This window comes from Staurois parvus, unplaced genomic scaffold (assembly GCF_062004578.1).
Source record: "Staurois parvus isolate SC_StPar_1 unplaced genomic scaffold, SC_StPar_1.0 ptg000267l, whole genome shotgun sequence".
Lineage (NCBI taxonomy): Eukaryota > Metazoa > Chordata > Amphibia > Anura > Ranidae > Staurois > Staurois parvus.
In genome coordinates, this window is record NW_028318063.1 from 4813879 (window position 1) to 4828369 (window position 14491).

Genomic DNA, 14491 nt, shown 5'->3' on the forward strand with positions numbered 1-14491 from the left:
TCTGGGTCTCTTATTTGCCCATATATATTTGGTAATCATCTTTCTAATTATTACGAAGGCGGCTCCTGGCAAGGAGATCGGGAGCATTTGGAAGTTATACAGAATTTTTGGGAGTATCACCATCTTGACTAAATTTATTCATCCGATCCATGAGGCCCCACCTTTTACTAATCTTTTTAACTCCTCTTTTATTACATTTATCAGGGGAATATAATTTGCTTGATATAATTTTTTACTGAGGTAGTTAATTTTACTCCGAGATAATCTATTTAATTTTTATTATTTATAATACCAAATTTTGTAGCCGTTTCACATAGACACCAAACTTATCAAACCCTAAAAATTGCATGTTTATTTATTGGCACAATCTTATCATTTATATTTTATGAAAAGCTAGGTAACATATTGTGTTTGTGTGCCCTAAAATTAACATTAGTGTATTTCTTACTTTTGTGCTCATTTCTTACTAGTTTGCTTGTTTGGAACTGCCACTATTCTATTCTCCTGGGTGTCTGCTTTCAGAAAATATATGTTTGGGGGGTGGTGGATTAACTAATCTTCAGGCCTAAAATTAATTTTTAAACATGTGCACAAAAAAAAAATGGCTCTGGCAGTAAAAGGGTGAAAGGAGGGCAGGTGAGACTTTTGATCCCACATGTGATTAAAAAAAATGAAGTTTAGAGGATAAGCAAAAGGTGTAAACAATAAAATTACACCAAAGCACTTGAAGCAACCCCTTGAAAATTTTAAGCCCCATCCACACAAAAATGCACATACGAACATAAACACATGCACCAAGTGCACATATGCCAGAGTGAGCATTAATGCAACTAATCCTATTCATAATAAACGGATTACTTGTAGGCGCAAATATATTACCTGTATGGATAATATAAGCATTTCATAGGTCAATAGAGATATTTGGTTGTTGGCAAGCTGGCTGGCGAGTTGATTTTTTAACCATTTTCCCTTTGTTACTGACATGCGTTGCCCGGTTCACGTAATCCTTGCTTCATAAGCCAGTTATAGACCGGGGCAGGTGCCATGTTTTATTTCACTGTTGTTTTTAAGGTGAGTGCACTAGGCACCCTGGCTGCTATTGTGCTACATGCTGGGTGTTGTTTGCACTCCTGTACCTTTAAGAGGGGTGGGCTCCCTTATGTGCACCTGCCTCTGGTCTATCCTTTAAATGCATGTGCCTCAACTATGGGGACTCTCAAATTTGTAGAGTTAGGACCACAGAATATCAGGGCGCCGTGACGTGGCTCTGTGGCTTACGTATGTATTTGCAAATGTGTGCTAACTAAACCCCTGCTTTTAACACATACTGTTAGACAGGTCAATTTGGTTGTTGGCAAGCAGGCTGGCGAGTTGATTTTTGAACCATTTTTCCTTTGTTACTGACAAAGAAGATATTTGTAAATGTTTGGGAAGGAAACAACAAAAGGATATGCTTTTACAGCCTTCTGTTATAATATCAAATGTGTGAGAAAAAAATAAGCTGAGCTTTAGATTTTGTATTAATATGGATCTTTGAAATACCAAAATTATTTTATATACCTAATTAAGAGACACATTAACGGGAGGGGGAGGAGTCTGATCATGGCGGCAGGGGAGAGATCGATGTAGGATCTCTCTCCGTAAGGCTGTCACCTTCCCCTCAATGTGCCCCGTGAATGCTGCTGGAGATGCCTGGAATGCCCTACCTGTGAGTGGGATCCTACCGGAGAAGTGAGGAGGACAGAGTGTCGTGGGTCGTTTGAGGTGGGACGGCTGGAGCCTCCCGTCTGAGAAAGAGGGCAGCTGGGAGCCCAGAGGACGCAGGGCAGCCACGTGACCACCCCCCCCCAAAGGGATCACTGGGAGGAAGAGAAGCCGGCATTCCCAGGCAGAAGGGAGGCATTATGAGAAGTTAATTTCCTAGCCTTTATGCGCACAGGGCCACTGTCCCTCAAGGCCTGGATTTAAACAGCCAAGTCATTAAACGCCAGGGGCTGAGATGCAGGATGCAACGGGAGGGGTGTTTTACACACACACTGGCAATTGGTGTAAATCTGACAAGCCAACTGTGTGTACCATATCTTTCTTCCCAACAAAATTTCCCAGGCTTCCCTGTCCCACCTTCAGACCCAAGAGCCACAGGGTAGAGAGAGGGCAGACTGGTGCTGATTTCCACTACCTAGCAAGAACAGCGAAGTGATATGTATTACATCACTCCTGGGTTCAGCAGCCACCGAGGAGGAAGTTAATAGAGCACAGTCTCTGTGCCATTAGCTTCGTTTTTTTTTAATTAAAATTTTTATTTCCTTAAACATTATACAAACATCAAAACACATTACATCCTCATTAAAATGCATTTCCTATTAAATCTATTACCCTCCCCCTCCCCTACCCTCTTACTCTATTATAATCTATCTGTATCATATATACTTCTATTAGGCCGATGTAACTTCCTTATAGCTTCAATAGTTTCTATAATACCCCCTTTACTCTGATTAATTCTATGTAAATTCTATTCTATGTAATTCTATGTTGGCTTCTCACTGACAGCTGTGAGTGGAGACAGATACAAGCAGGATCCTGTGAGGAGGGAAAAAGACCAGCCCGTGTGTTAAGGAGCTGGGGAGACACCGACTCAATAGAGAAGCACCCTGCCTGCTATCTGTCAAGGAGACCAGGAGAAGGAAGAGGAATGTGACCTGGAGGAATCCCTTAGAAAGGAAATAAAGACAGACAACAGAGAAGGAACCTCGAGAATCGCCTCACTGAAAAAGTAGCTGGAAGGAGGGTGAGTGAGGGTGTCTGGACCGTATACTGATCCTTTATGTGGAATATATAGGTTGAAGTAGAGGAGGAACATACGGAGGAAAAGGGGGATTCCCAAGGGGACAGAAGAAAATGTGAATTCTCCAAAGGATAATTTTAGCACATGTTCTAGAGCTTAGAGAAGAGGGACTGAATTTATAACAAATATGAAGAGCAAAAATAGTAAAAGGTGTGGTCCTAAACACCCCCAATCTGGAACGATTAGGAAATATACGTTCCAGGGAAATGTGACCCCAGAAAGATCTCACGAGGCTTGTGAAAGAAGTATAATGGAAAACAGTTTGGATAAGAGCACCAGGTCTTCTGAGGGAATGGATAATAATAGTCAACAAACATCAGAGAGAATAAAGTTAAGAGAAAATGAAGGAGAATTACAAATCCCAAATAAAAAGGAGATGGCAGAAATGTTTAAAAATCTGGAAAAATCTATTAAACAAGAGATGGGGATTATTCGGAACGATTTGGGACATTTATTATCCAGGGTAGAAGAAATGGAAGAAAAAATTAAAAACATGCTCAAGCTATTCCAGAATTAAAAACTCAGATAATGGAGATGAGGAAAGAACAAAAAAAACTGCAGTATAACTTGGAGATACAAGGTAATAAGTATAGGAAAAATAATCTTAGGATAAAAGGAGTCCCGGAGCTCACACAAGGAAAAGATTAAAAGGGGACAATATGTAAAATCTTAAACTCCATTACGGATAAACCCAATACTGAGAAATATGAATTGGACAACGTATATAGGATAGGAAGGCTCCAACGGGATCGGGTGGAAGAGAGACCGAGAGATGTAGTTGTACAATTCTATAAATATGGAGACAGAGAAGAGGTATGGAAGAAGATAAAAGAAGAGCCAGTATTATATACGGAGGAAAAAATATACAAGTTTTTGCAGACCTGACAGCTGAAACATAATGGAGAAAGAGATCACTGAAACCAATACTAGAACAGATGAAAAAACAGAATATACAATATAGATGGAGTAGCCCGTCGTGTTTAATGGGATGGAAGAATGGAGTCACTGCATACCTGAGGTTTCCTGAGGAACTAAGAGTTTTTTGATAAACTTAATATTCAGAAAATAGAGATCCCAGGTTGGGAGGAGGAAGAAGAAGGGATACGTGCTATGAGAAAAGAGGAATGGCAGCTAGTTAGAAGGAGAAATAGAGAAATGACAGATAGGGGGACATTGGGGGAAATGGAGGGAAGGTGAGCCGCACATGGTCAGAGCCCAACCCCAGGGTTAAAAATCAAACGTGACATTAGGTCCACAAATGATTAGAAAGCAAATAGTAGGCCTAATGGGGGGGGGGGAGAGGGGGACGAGGGAGGGGGGAGGGGGGGGATGGAAGGGAGGGGGGGAATGGGGGGGTGGATACTCTGCGGGATAAGAGAAATAAGAAAGAGGAAGGGTAGGAGGAAGAAGGAGTTAAAAGGAGTAGGGTAAGATGGAAGAAATCCAATTTATAACTTATAATGTAAAGGGGTTGTGTTGTCCTGAGAAGAAATTCAGGTTATTTAAAGAACTACAACATAGAACATCTTCGGTGGTATTTCTACAGGAAACACACTTAGAGATGGAGTCAAAGGTTAGGCTGAAGACTAGATATTTTCCGATATGGTATTATGCGGACTCACCAATTAAAAGAGCAAAAGGGGTTGCTATAGGTTTCGCAAAGAATATAAGGTTTGAGGTGGAGAAGAGAATAACGGATCCGGAGGGAAGGTTTTTGATTTTGAGGGGTAAATTACAAGGAATTGAGTGTACAATAGCTATTATATACTGTCCAAATAGGAAACCGGAGATATTCTTGAGAGGTGTATTGAAAAAATTGATGGATTTCAAAAGGGGTTGTATGATAATAGCTGGAGACTTTAATGTCTGTATGGACCCGTGGATGGATACTACCTCCTATGTGAGGAGGGAGGAGAGCAGGTTCTTGAGATTATTAAAGAAACTGATGCATGAGTGTCAATTAGTCGATATATGGAGAATCAGGAATATGAAAGATAGAGACTATACCTTTTTTTCACATGTACATGAGATTTATTCTAGACTGGATTATATATTGGTAGCACATCGATTTATAGAGTCTGTAGTAGAAGTAAAAATTGGAGGAAGTACTCTGTCGGATCATGCCCGTTGCAATGAAGTCAAGATGGGGTAGAGAGGAGAGAGGAGGTTATGTCTGGCGGATGAATGAGGCACTCCTTATGGATGAAGAGACCGACCGAAAGATCGAGAGGGAAATTAAATGGTTTTTCGAGGAGAATAAAACAGAGGATGTGTCGATTGCAACAGTATGGGAGGCCCACAAAGCCTACATTAGAGGATTACTCATTGCAATAGGGGCAAAAAAGAAAAAAGAAAGGAGGGAAAAGATTAATAGACTACTAAATGAAATATATGATCTTGAACAGGCTCATAAAAGGGAAATGTTTAAGGAGATAATGCAGAAAATAATAAAGAAGAAAGAACTAGAGAATGTAATGGAGGAAAAAAAAAAAAAAAAAGAGTCTTTAACAAAGTAATAAGTGAAAGGTATAGATGGGGAGATAAGCCGGGAAAATATTTATTGAGAACTTTAAGGAAAAAGAAAAATAGGAATTACATAGAGAAAATAAGAAACCCTAAGGGTGAATTAGTGCACTCAACTAAAGACATCGCTAGAGTATTTAAGGATTACTATAATGAGTTATATAATATCATACCGCAGGATACAATAAATAAAACTGAAACAGTAAATAGAGAAAAAAGAAGAACATACCTAAAAGAGGCAGGTCTACCAAAATTAAGCGAAATACAATTGAACTCCCTAGAAGCAGAAATTACATTAGAGGAAATAAAAACAGCGTTAAAGGTACTGCGGTGGGGAAAAGCCCGGGCCCAGATGGATATACGGTAAAATATTATAAAAAATATAAAGAGCTATTAATACCGAAGTTGAAGATATATATGAATGCTCTGGGAAATGAGATGGAAACGAGGGGAGAATCCTTACAGGCTAATATAGTCTTAATCCATAAAGAAGATAAAGACCCCTCACAGTGTGCGAGTTATAGACCAATAGAGCTGCTGAATGTAGATACTAAATTGTATGCAAAGGTTTTGGCAAATAGACTGAAGGAACTGATGCCGGAATGGATACATGAGGATCAGGTGGGGTTTGTCCCAGGGAGAGAGGGTAGAGACAACGGTTTGAGATCACTGCTGCTCATACAGGAAGGTAAAAAAGGGAAAACCCCAATGATACTGATGTCAATTGACGCCGAGAAAGCATTTGATAGAGTGAGCTGGGGCTTTATGATGGACACCTTGGAGGTGATGGGGATAGGAGACAGAATGAGAAAGTGGATCGGAGGGTTATATAGAGGGCCTACTGCCGCTATCATGGTTAATGGAGGAAGATCGGAGCTTTTCGAGATGTCAAATGGTACAAGACAGGGATGCCCATTATCCCCACTGTTATATGTTTTATCATTGGAGCCACTGCTGTCTACGATAAGGAAGAACATAGATATAAAAGGAATATGGATAGGAGATAGAGAACATAAGGTGGCAGGTTATGCAGATGATTTGATGTTCTATGTTGGAAATCCCAGAATGTCACTTCCAAATTTGATGAAGATACTGAAGGAATACGGGGAATTATCAAATTTAAAAATTAACCCGACAAAAACCGAAATCTTAAATATAAACCTTAAAAATAGTGAAAAAAAAAATACAAGGAGAATTCCCATTTGTTTGGAGAGATAAAGAACTAAAGTATCTAGGGAAAAAACTGTCAGCCTTAACTAAGAATCTATATAAAGCTAATTATATTTCACTATTAAACGAGCTTAAGGAGGAGCTGAAGAGAGTGGGAGGTGGAAACCCGTCCTGGATAGGTCGCATAAATTTGATAAAAATGGTAATTGTGCCCAAAGTATTGTATAAATTTCAAATGATTCCAATTAAACTCCCACAGGCATATTTTAAAGAACTTATAATAAGATATACAGTGGGGTGCCCAAACTTTTGCAGACGCCATTTTTTTGTTTTCTGTTATTTTGAAAGTGTAAATGATGGAAATAAAATCTAACTTTTGTTGACATATTATAAGAATGTCTAATCTGTAATTTGATGCCTTTTGGAGATTTTTCCATCTTTCCTTGGCTTCTTTATGCACATTAATACAAATTTTTAGCTGGGGTGCCCAAACTTTCGATCCCCACTGTATATGGAGGAATAAAAAGCCTAGAATACGCTATGAAGTGTTGACTAGAAGTAAAGAAAGAGGCGCATTGGGTGTACCAGACTTTAAGAGATATTATAAAGCAGTGATAATGGCGAGAATTTTTGATTGGACTCATAATCCAGAGAAAAGCTGGGTCAAAATTGAAAATACACTGAGTGGATCAAATTTAAGTAAGATTATATGGGTGCCAGCACAATACAGGGGATTAGAGGATAGCACAAGTATGTATACTTTTAACATTTTGAGAGTGTGCGAAATGTTACACAGACAGAGGGGATGGGTTTTTAATTCACAGTTAATGCCACTAAGAAACACAGAATATTTTACCCCTGGGCAGGAAAACATCGCAGGGAATTGGATTATAAAACAAGAGGCGCAATTGAGAGATATAATGGTTGGGGAGGAATTGGGATCATTTGAAGAGTTGGAGAAAAAAAGGGAGAAGTTTTCAATAAGATGGATAGATAACGATATTACCAACTGAAACATTTTTTTGAGAGTCTCCCAAAGCCTATGAGAACTAGAAAAGAGTAGAATCCATGAGAGATTGTTGGAAGCACGGGGAGATGGGAGACACGGAATTGCAAAAATATATAAAATATTAACCGAATTAGACAGACACAAAATTAATATATATAGAGAAATGGGAAAGAGACATGGGAAGGGAAATAGATGAGGAGGCGCAAAGGATAATGTTCAGATTAACTCACGAAAATATTAGTATGCGAGAGGTGGAAATAAATTACAAGTGTTTGGTGAGATGGCACATTACACCTAATGTAGAGCATGAATTGAATGGGGAGATTTCACGGATGTGTTGGAGAGGTTGTGGAGAGGTGGGTACGTGGTGTCATATGTGGTGGGAGTGTTCAAGAATACAGGTGTTTTGGCGGAAAATAGTTTATTTAGTAAGGAAAATCACTAAAATTAATATTGGATTAGATCCAGAGTTATGTCTGCTCCATATCACAGAGCTTCCAGTGAAATTATATAAGGCCTTGGGGATATGGCATTATTTGAGGGCAGGGAAGAGTTTGATACCTAGGTTCTGGAAAAAAAAAAAAAGGAGGTGCCAACAGAGGAGGATTGGATGGGCAAAATGAACCAGATATGCGGGTTAGAAAGACTGTATTACATGCATATAGATAAGATGGAGATGTACAATACAAAGTGGAAAAAATGGGAAGAATATAGAGAAAAAGTGAAATATATGAGGATATAACACCCCGTGAAATGGATTTAGAAATAATAGAAATGTATGGTGTAAAGGAGAAGAGAGAAACCGCAGAGTGGGAGAGGCAGGTGGGGCGGGATGGGGGTAGGAGGCTGAGGAGGGGGGGGGAGGGGGAAGAGGGAGGGTTGAGGAGAGGGATTTAAATAATTTATGCAAATAGGAGGAGATTGTTTGAATGTCTTTTTAATAGAAATGTGAATGTGATTTGTATTTTGATTGATAAACTAATAAACATTTATATAAAAAAAAAAAAAAAGAGACACATTAACATACCATATTATTACGATTTGGACCCGGCCTCTCCCCGTCCAGTCTGGTTGGCATCTTCAAACCACCATATTTTTTCCAGTAAGCCCAACATGATGCACATAATCGACACTGCATATTTGGAGGTCCCCATGAATACCACTGGTAGGACTGTGTTGCTGTGTAAAGTTATCAAGAAAAAAAAGAAAAAAACCCACAAATTTAAAATATTAAATTTTACAGTAAACACTTAAGCAACAATAGTACCAAATGATTTGGTCACTAAGCGAGAAATACCACGTGAATGTTTACCTTAATATAACTTAATATTTATCTCAAAAGAGGTCAATTCGCTACAAAAAGTCTTATTTAACAAATGCAATAGATATGTATGTTTAGCAATATTAATACTTAAATTTGGTGTCCTTTTTTGTGTTGTATTCCAACATTTTTTAGTATTACTGCACTGGAAGGAGTGATTATTCTCTACCCATTCTTAAAGGGGGTTATCTGGTGGCCCCCTTGTTAAAGGACGCCCTCAGATTTTGATAAGTCACCCCCTGCACCCTTGCAAGGTGATTTGCCCCAAACTCATCCCCCCCCCCCTTCCCCCAGGTAAAGTACTTTCCCCTGTGGAGGGCATGTGGTTTGGCATAGTTCAGGCTGCATGCCAGGATAAGAGTCTAGTATGGATTTTGGGGGTGGGGGGGCCTGTATGCTTTTTTTTTTTTTTTTAAATACTCTGCTGTCAGCAGGGAAACCCCAATAGCAGGAGTGAGTTGTGGTTGTTAAGCATGCTGGTGGGCAGATTAAACTGTTGTAAACTGAACTGAAAACAGATGAATAAACTGATGTAAACGGAATCTGTTTTTTCTATGCAAAACATTACTGAACGGATGATGGCCATGTGAAAGGGGCCTTAGTGTGCCTTCATCCACAGAATGATCTTCCACCAGTGCAAATTATTTACATTCTTGAAATAAGGGCATAATGCTTCCACACTGAACATTGCTTTCTTTCAACTTACTGGCTATTATAGAGTTTCCCTCATTGATATTTTGTACTTTCCTAAAATACCAACTGTTTATACCATGAGTATATTTATGTATTTTTTAATGAAACTACTTTAACATACATTATAACATGATTTTTGTGCAATATTTACTGTACACATTTGCAAATTTTGCCGTATTTACCGCAAATTCAATATTCTTATTTAACCATTTCAGCTCTTTGGACGTATTTAGCAGGTCCAGAGTGTGAAGGGTTAGGCACAAGCTAATGGTTGCAGTAGAGGGTAAAGCTTGTGCTCCTGGCTGTAAAGTAAAAGTGATCTGAGCAGCTATCACTTTTACAGTGCGTGCAATGTGGCCAGGAAAGCTGCTTCGGAGGGAAGGGGAGACATCAGGGGTCTAACTGACTCCCAATGTCTCAGTAAAGAATATCTGTCACCTGCCCAATCTTATCACGTTTTTTTTTTACATTTCCATTGTATTAGCAATGAATAAAAAAAGTTAAATAAAATAATAAAATGTATTAAAATAAGAACATTAAAAAGGTGAACACATGCATGTAAACTGCAACTGCACCACACGTCAGGTATTGGAGTGCAGGAGTGCAGAGCAGTTAAACACAGCACTTTAATTATGCCTTCTCTACTTTCACAGGTAACTGCATTTATCTGCTACCTCCACTCTTAACCAGACAAACGCATTGACTCCTGCTGTTCTTCTCTGGGTAACTGCATTTATCTGCTACCTCCACTCTTAACCAGACAAACGCATTGACTCCTGCTGTTCTTCTCTGGGTAACTGCATTTATCTGCTACCTCCACTCTTAACCAGACAAACGCATTGACTCCTGCTGTTCTTCTCTGGGTAACTGCATTTATCTGCTACCTCCACTCTTAACCAGACAAACGCATTGACTCCTGCTGTTCTTCTCTGGGTAACTGCATTTATCTGCTACCTCCACTCTTAACCAGACAAACGCATTGACTCCTGTTAAATTCTCAACAAATGTTGTAATTATATCTGTGTATCTGTTGACTTGTCCTCACCTCTAGGCGCACTCAGGTTTATGACTGTAGCCTGGTTCCTAAGAAACATCCCCCCTTATTCATGTGAGCCTTATCAGCTTCTAATTGGGGCGGAGTTGAATGCTCATTTGAGCATCTCCCTATAAATTTAGTTCAGCTCATGGGGGAGATCTCTGATGGGGGGCACAGTCTCTGATGGGGGTGCTGCTTATGATTGAGTGCGGCTTTGAATGAGTGCAGAGCAGTTAAACACAGCAGTTGAACTAAAGCAGGAGAACTTAAGCAGCAGGAAGACACAACAACAGCAAGAAACTCTACTGCATGCTGGACAGACTGCAAGGAAACACCCTGGGAAATATCTTTTACATACCTGAGTCCCACTCCGTGTACCTTTTTATATAATACACCCCTCTTCTCCTCTTCATATTACTATCCTCTGTTCCCAAATCTCATTTCTTTACCCCTCTGCTCCACCCCAAAAATTGTACATCTACCCCTCATTGCTATCATCTCCCTACTATTGCTTTCATCACCTCCCCAAAATGCCTCTTCCACTCCTCCTTCTCATTTTCCTCTCCTCTGTTCCCAAAATCCATTCACTGTATCCCTCTGCTCCTCCCAAACATTTGTATATTGTGCCCTCACTGCTTCCCTCACCCCTCTATGGCACCCACCACCTCCTCCTATTACTCCGCTCTCCCACTGACCCAAACACCTCCACTAGTAGTTTCTCACGCTCCTGCACATCCCGCTCCCATGCCACCTTTCTCGCCCTTCTCCTCCTCATAACCGCGGGGGACATCTCCCCGAATCCTGGCCCTCCACCACCTCCCTCACCCGCACAAAACCCTCCCGCCTCCACGTCCTGCCGCAACCCCCGCAACTTAGTATCTGTCCCCCTGCTCCCTAAAATCTCCCCCCCGTTTTCATGTGCACTCCTGAACGCCCGATCGGTGTGCAACAAGCTTACCGCCATCCACGACCTCTTTGTTTCCCGCTCCCTCAACCTCCTGGCGATTACGGAAACCTGGATCCAGCCCACTGACTCTACCTCCCCTGCTGCACTCTCCTACGGCGGTCTCACCTGGACCCACTCACCCAGGCCCAACGGTCGTAAAGGTGGTGGGGTTGGCCTGCTCCTGTCACCGCTGAGCACCTTCCGAGTCCTCCCAAACCCCCCCTCCCTATCCTTCTCCTCCTTCGAGGCCCACTGCGTCCGACTATTCTCCCCAACCCCCCTAAAGATTGCTGTGATATACCGGCCTCCTGGATCCATACCCCGCTTCCTGGAAGACTTCTCCTCCTGGCTACCCTTCTTCCTCTCCTCTGAGCTACCCACCATCATCCTTGGGGATTTCAACATCCCTGTCAACCTCGACAACCCGGACACAGCCCGTCTCCTCCACTTAACCTCCTCCTTTGCACTTGCACAGTGCATACAATCCACCACCCACTCCGACGGTAATATCCTTGATCTTGTCTTCTCCAACCGCTGCGCTCCCCACAACCTCACTAACACCCCCTTCCCTCTCTCTGACCACAACCTGATTACCTTCTCTATCTCCTCATCCTCCAATGCCTACCCCTCCAAATGTCACACTACTACCAGCCGTAACCTCCGCAACCTTAACCCTGCCTCCCTCCACTCCGCAGTTGATCAACTCCATGACCGCATCCTCCCCCTGTCCTGCCCCGACTTGGCTATGTCCGCCTACAACAATGCGCTGTCAACAGCCCTTGACTCACTAGCGCCTTTAACCACACGCAACATCAGACCCCGACCGCTCCAGCCCTGGCAGACTGATCACACCAAAACCCTCAAACGACACAGTCGTGCCCTGGAGCGACTATGGCGCAAAACCAAATCCCAACAAGCCTTCACCCGATACAAATCTGCCTTCCACACCTACACCTCCTCCCTCCATACTGCCAAGCAAGCCTACTTCCTGACCCTCATCAAGGCCCTCTCCTCCAATCCTCGCCGACTCTTCTCCACCTTCAACTCTCTACTCTCGCCACCCCCACCTCCACCCAGCACCTCACTCACTGCCCTTGAGATTGCCAATCACTTCAAAAACAAGATTGACACAATTCGCAAAGACATTGCCGCAACTCACACACCTTCTCAACCCGTCCCCTCTCACACAGCTACCCCCTCATCCCCCCTCCCCCTCGACATAACCCACAGGGACTTCGTCGCTGCTCAAACTCCCTCCAACCCCCTTCCCCCTCACTCAGCTACCCCCTCTACACCCCTCTCCCACGGCCCCACCACTGCTCTTACCTCCTCTCCCACCCCACCCTACATTCCTCATACTGAAGCTCCCCCAACACTCCGCACCTTTGACCTTACTACCATCGAAGAAGTCTCCCAGATCCTCTCTGATGCCCGCCTCACCACCTGCCCCCTTGACCCTATCCCCTCACAACTCCTACAACCTCCCTCCCCCTCCATCCTACGCTCCCTCACCCACATCTTCAATCTCTCCCTCTCCTCCGGCACTTTCCCTTCCCCTCTGAAACATGCACACATCACCCCCATACTTAAAAAGCCCTCCCTGGACCCCAATGACCCGAACAACCTCAGACCCATCTCCCTGCTCCCATTTACATCTAAACTCCTCGAGCGCCTAGTCTACACCCGCCTATGCTCTCACCTCAACGACAACAACCTCCTCGATCCCCTACAGTCCGGCTTCCGTCCCCTACACTCCACCGAAACTGCCTTACTCAAACTCTCCAACGACCTGCTAACCGCCAAAGCTAATGGCCACTATTCAGTGCTCCTACTCCTTGACCTCTCTGCGGCCTTCGACACAGTCGACCACCCCCTCCTCCTCAAAAAACTACACTCCCTCGGCCTCAGAGATTCTGCTCTCTCCTGGCTCTCATCCTACCTGTCACAACGCTCTTTCAGCGTTACCTATAATGCCACCACCTCCCTCTCACTCCCCCTCTCTGTTGGGGTCCCTCAAGGCTCTGTCCTCGGGCCCCTTCTCTTCTCCATCTACACCTCCTCCCTTGGCCAACTCATACACTCTCACGGCTTCAACTACCACCTCTATGCCGACGACACACAAATCTATCTCTCAACCCCCCACCTCACCCCCTCGGTCTCCACCCGAATCACACACCTGTTGAGCGAAATATCAGACTGGATGTCGCTCCACTTCCTTAAACTGAACCTCTCCAAAACCGAGTTTCTTGTCTTCCCTCCAGCCCGGACGCCACCCCCCATTGACTTCTCCATCATGTCCAACAACGCCACCATCAAACCCGCCCCGCAGGCCAGAGTACTTGGTGTCATTTTGGACTCCAACCTATCCTTCCAGCCCCAAGTCCACTCTTTAACTAACTCGTGCAGACTCCACCTCCGCAACATCGCCAAAATCCGCACGTTCCTAACTCCAGAAACCACTAAACAGCTCATCCACTCCCTCATCATATCACGACTCGACTACTGCAACTCCCTCCTCACTGGCCTGCCTCGCCGTTGGCTATCCCCGCTTCAGTCCATCCTGAATACGGCTGCCAGACTCATTCACCTTTCCAACCGCTCCGTTTCCGCCACCCCCCTCTGCCAATCCCTCCACTGGCTTCCGATTGCGCAACGGATCAAATTCAAAATCCTAACACTGACGTACAAAGCTGTCCACCATACTGCCCCGAACTACATCTCTGACCTAATATCCAAGTACCGCCCAACACGCACACTCCGCTCCTCACAAGACCTCCTTCTCTCTAGTTCCCTGGTCTCCTCCTCCCATGCCCGCCTCCAGGACTTCTCCAGGGTGTCACCCATCCTCTGGAACTCCCTGCCCCAACCCATCAGATTATCACCTACTCTCCTCTCCTTTAGGCGCACCCTGAAAACCCATCTCTTCAGGGAAGCCTACCCCGCCCCCT

The 14491-nt window shown here is 43.4% G+C and overlaps 1 protein-coding gene across 9 annotated transcripts in view; it reads right to left on the reverse strand.

Annotated features, from left to right (window-relative positions):
• The window catches only part of MTA1 (metastasis associated 1), a 388726-nt gene that overhangs the window by 175878 nt on the left and 198357 nt on the right, over nt 1-14491 (reverse strand). For all 9 annotated transcript variants that reach the window (XM_089681495.1, XM_089681494.1, XM_089681493.1 and 6 more), the window contains exon 13: nt 8575-8726. In XM_089681495.1, coding sequence (XP_089537621.1) covers nt 8575-8726 — 152 coding nt within the window. The remainder of the gene's footprint in view (nt 1-8574; nt 8727-14491) is intronic.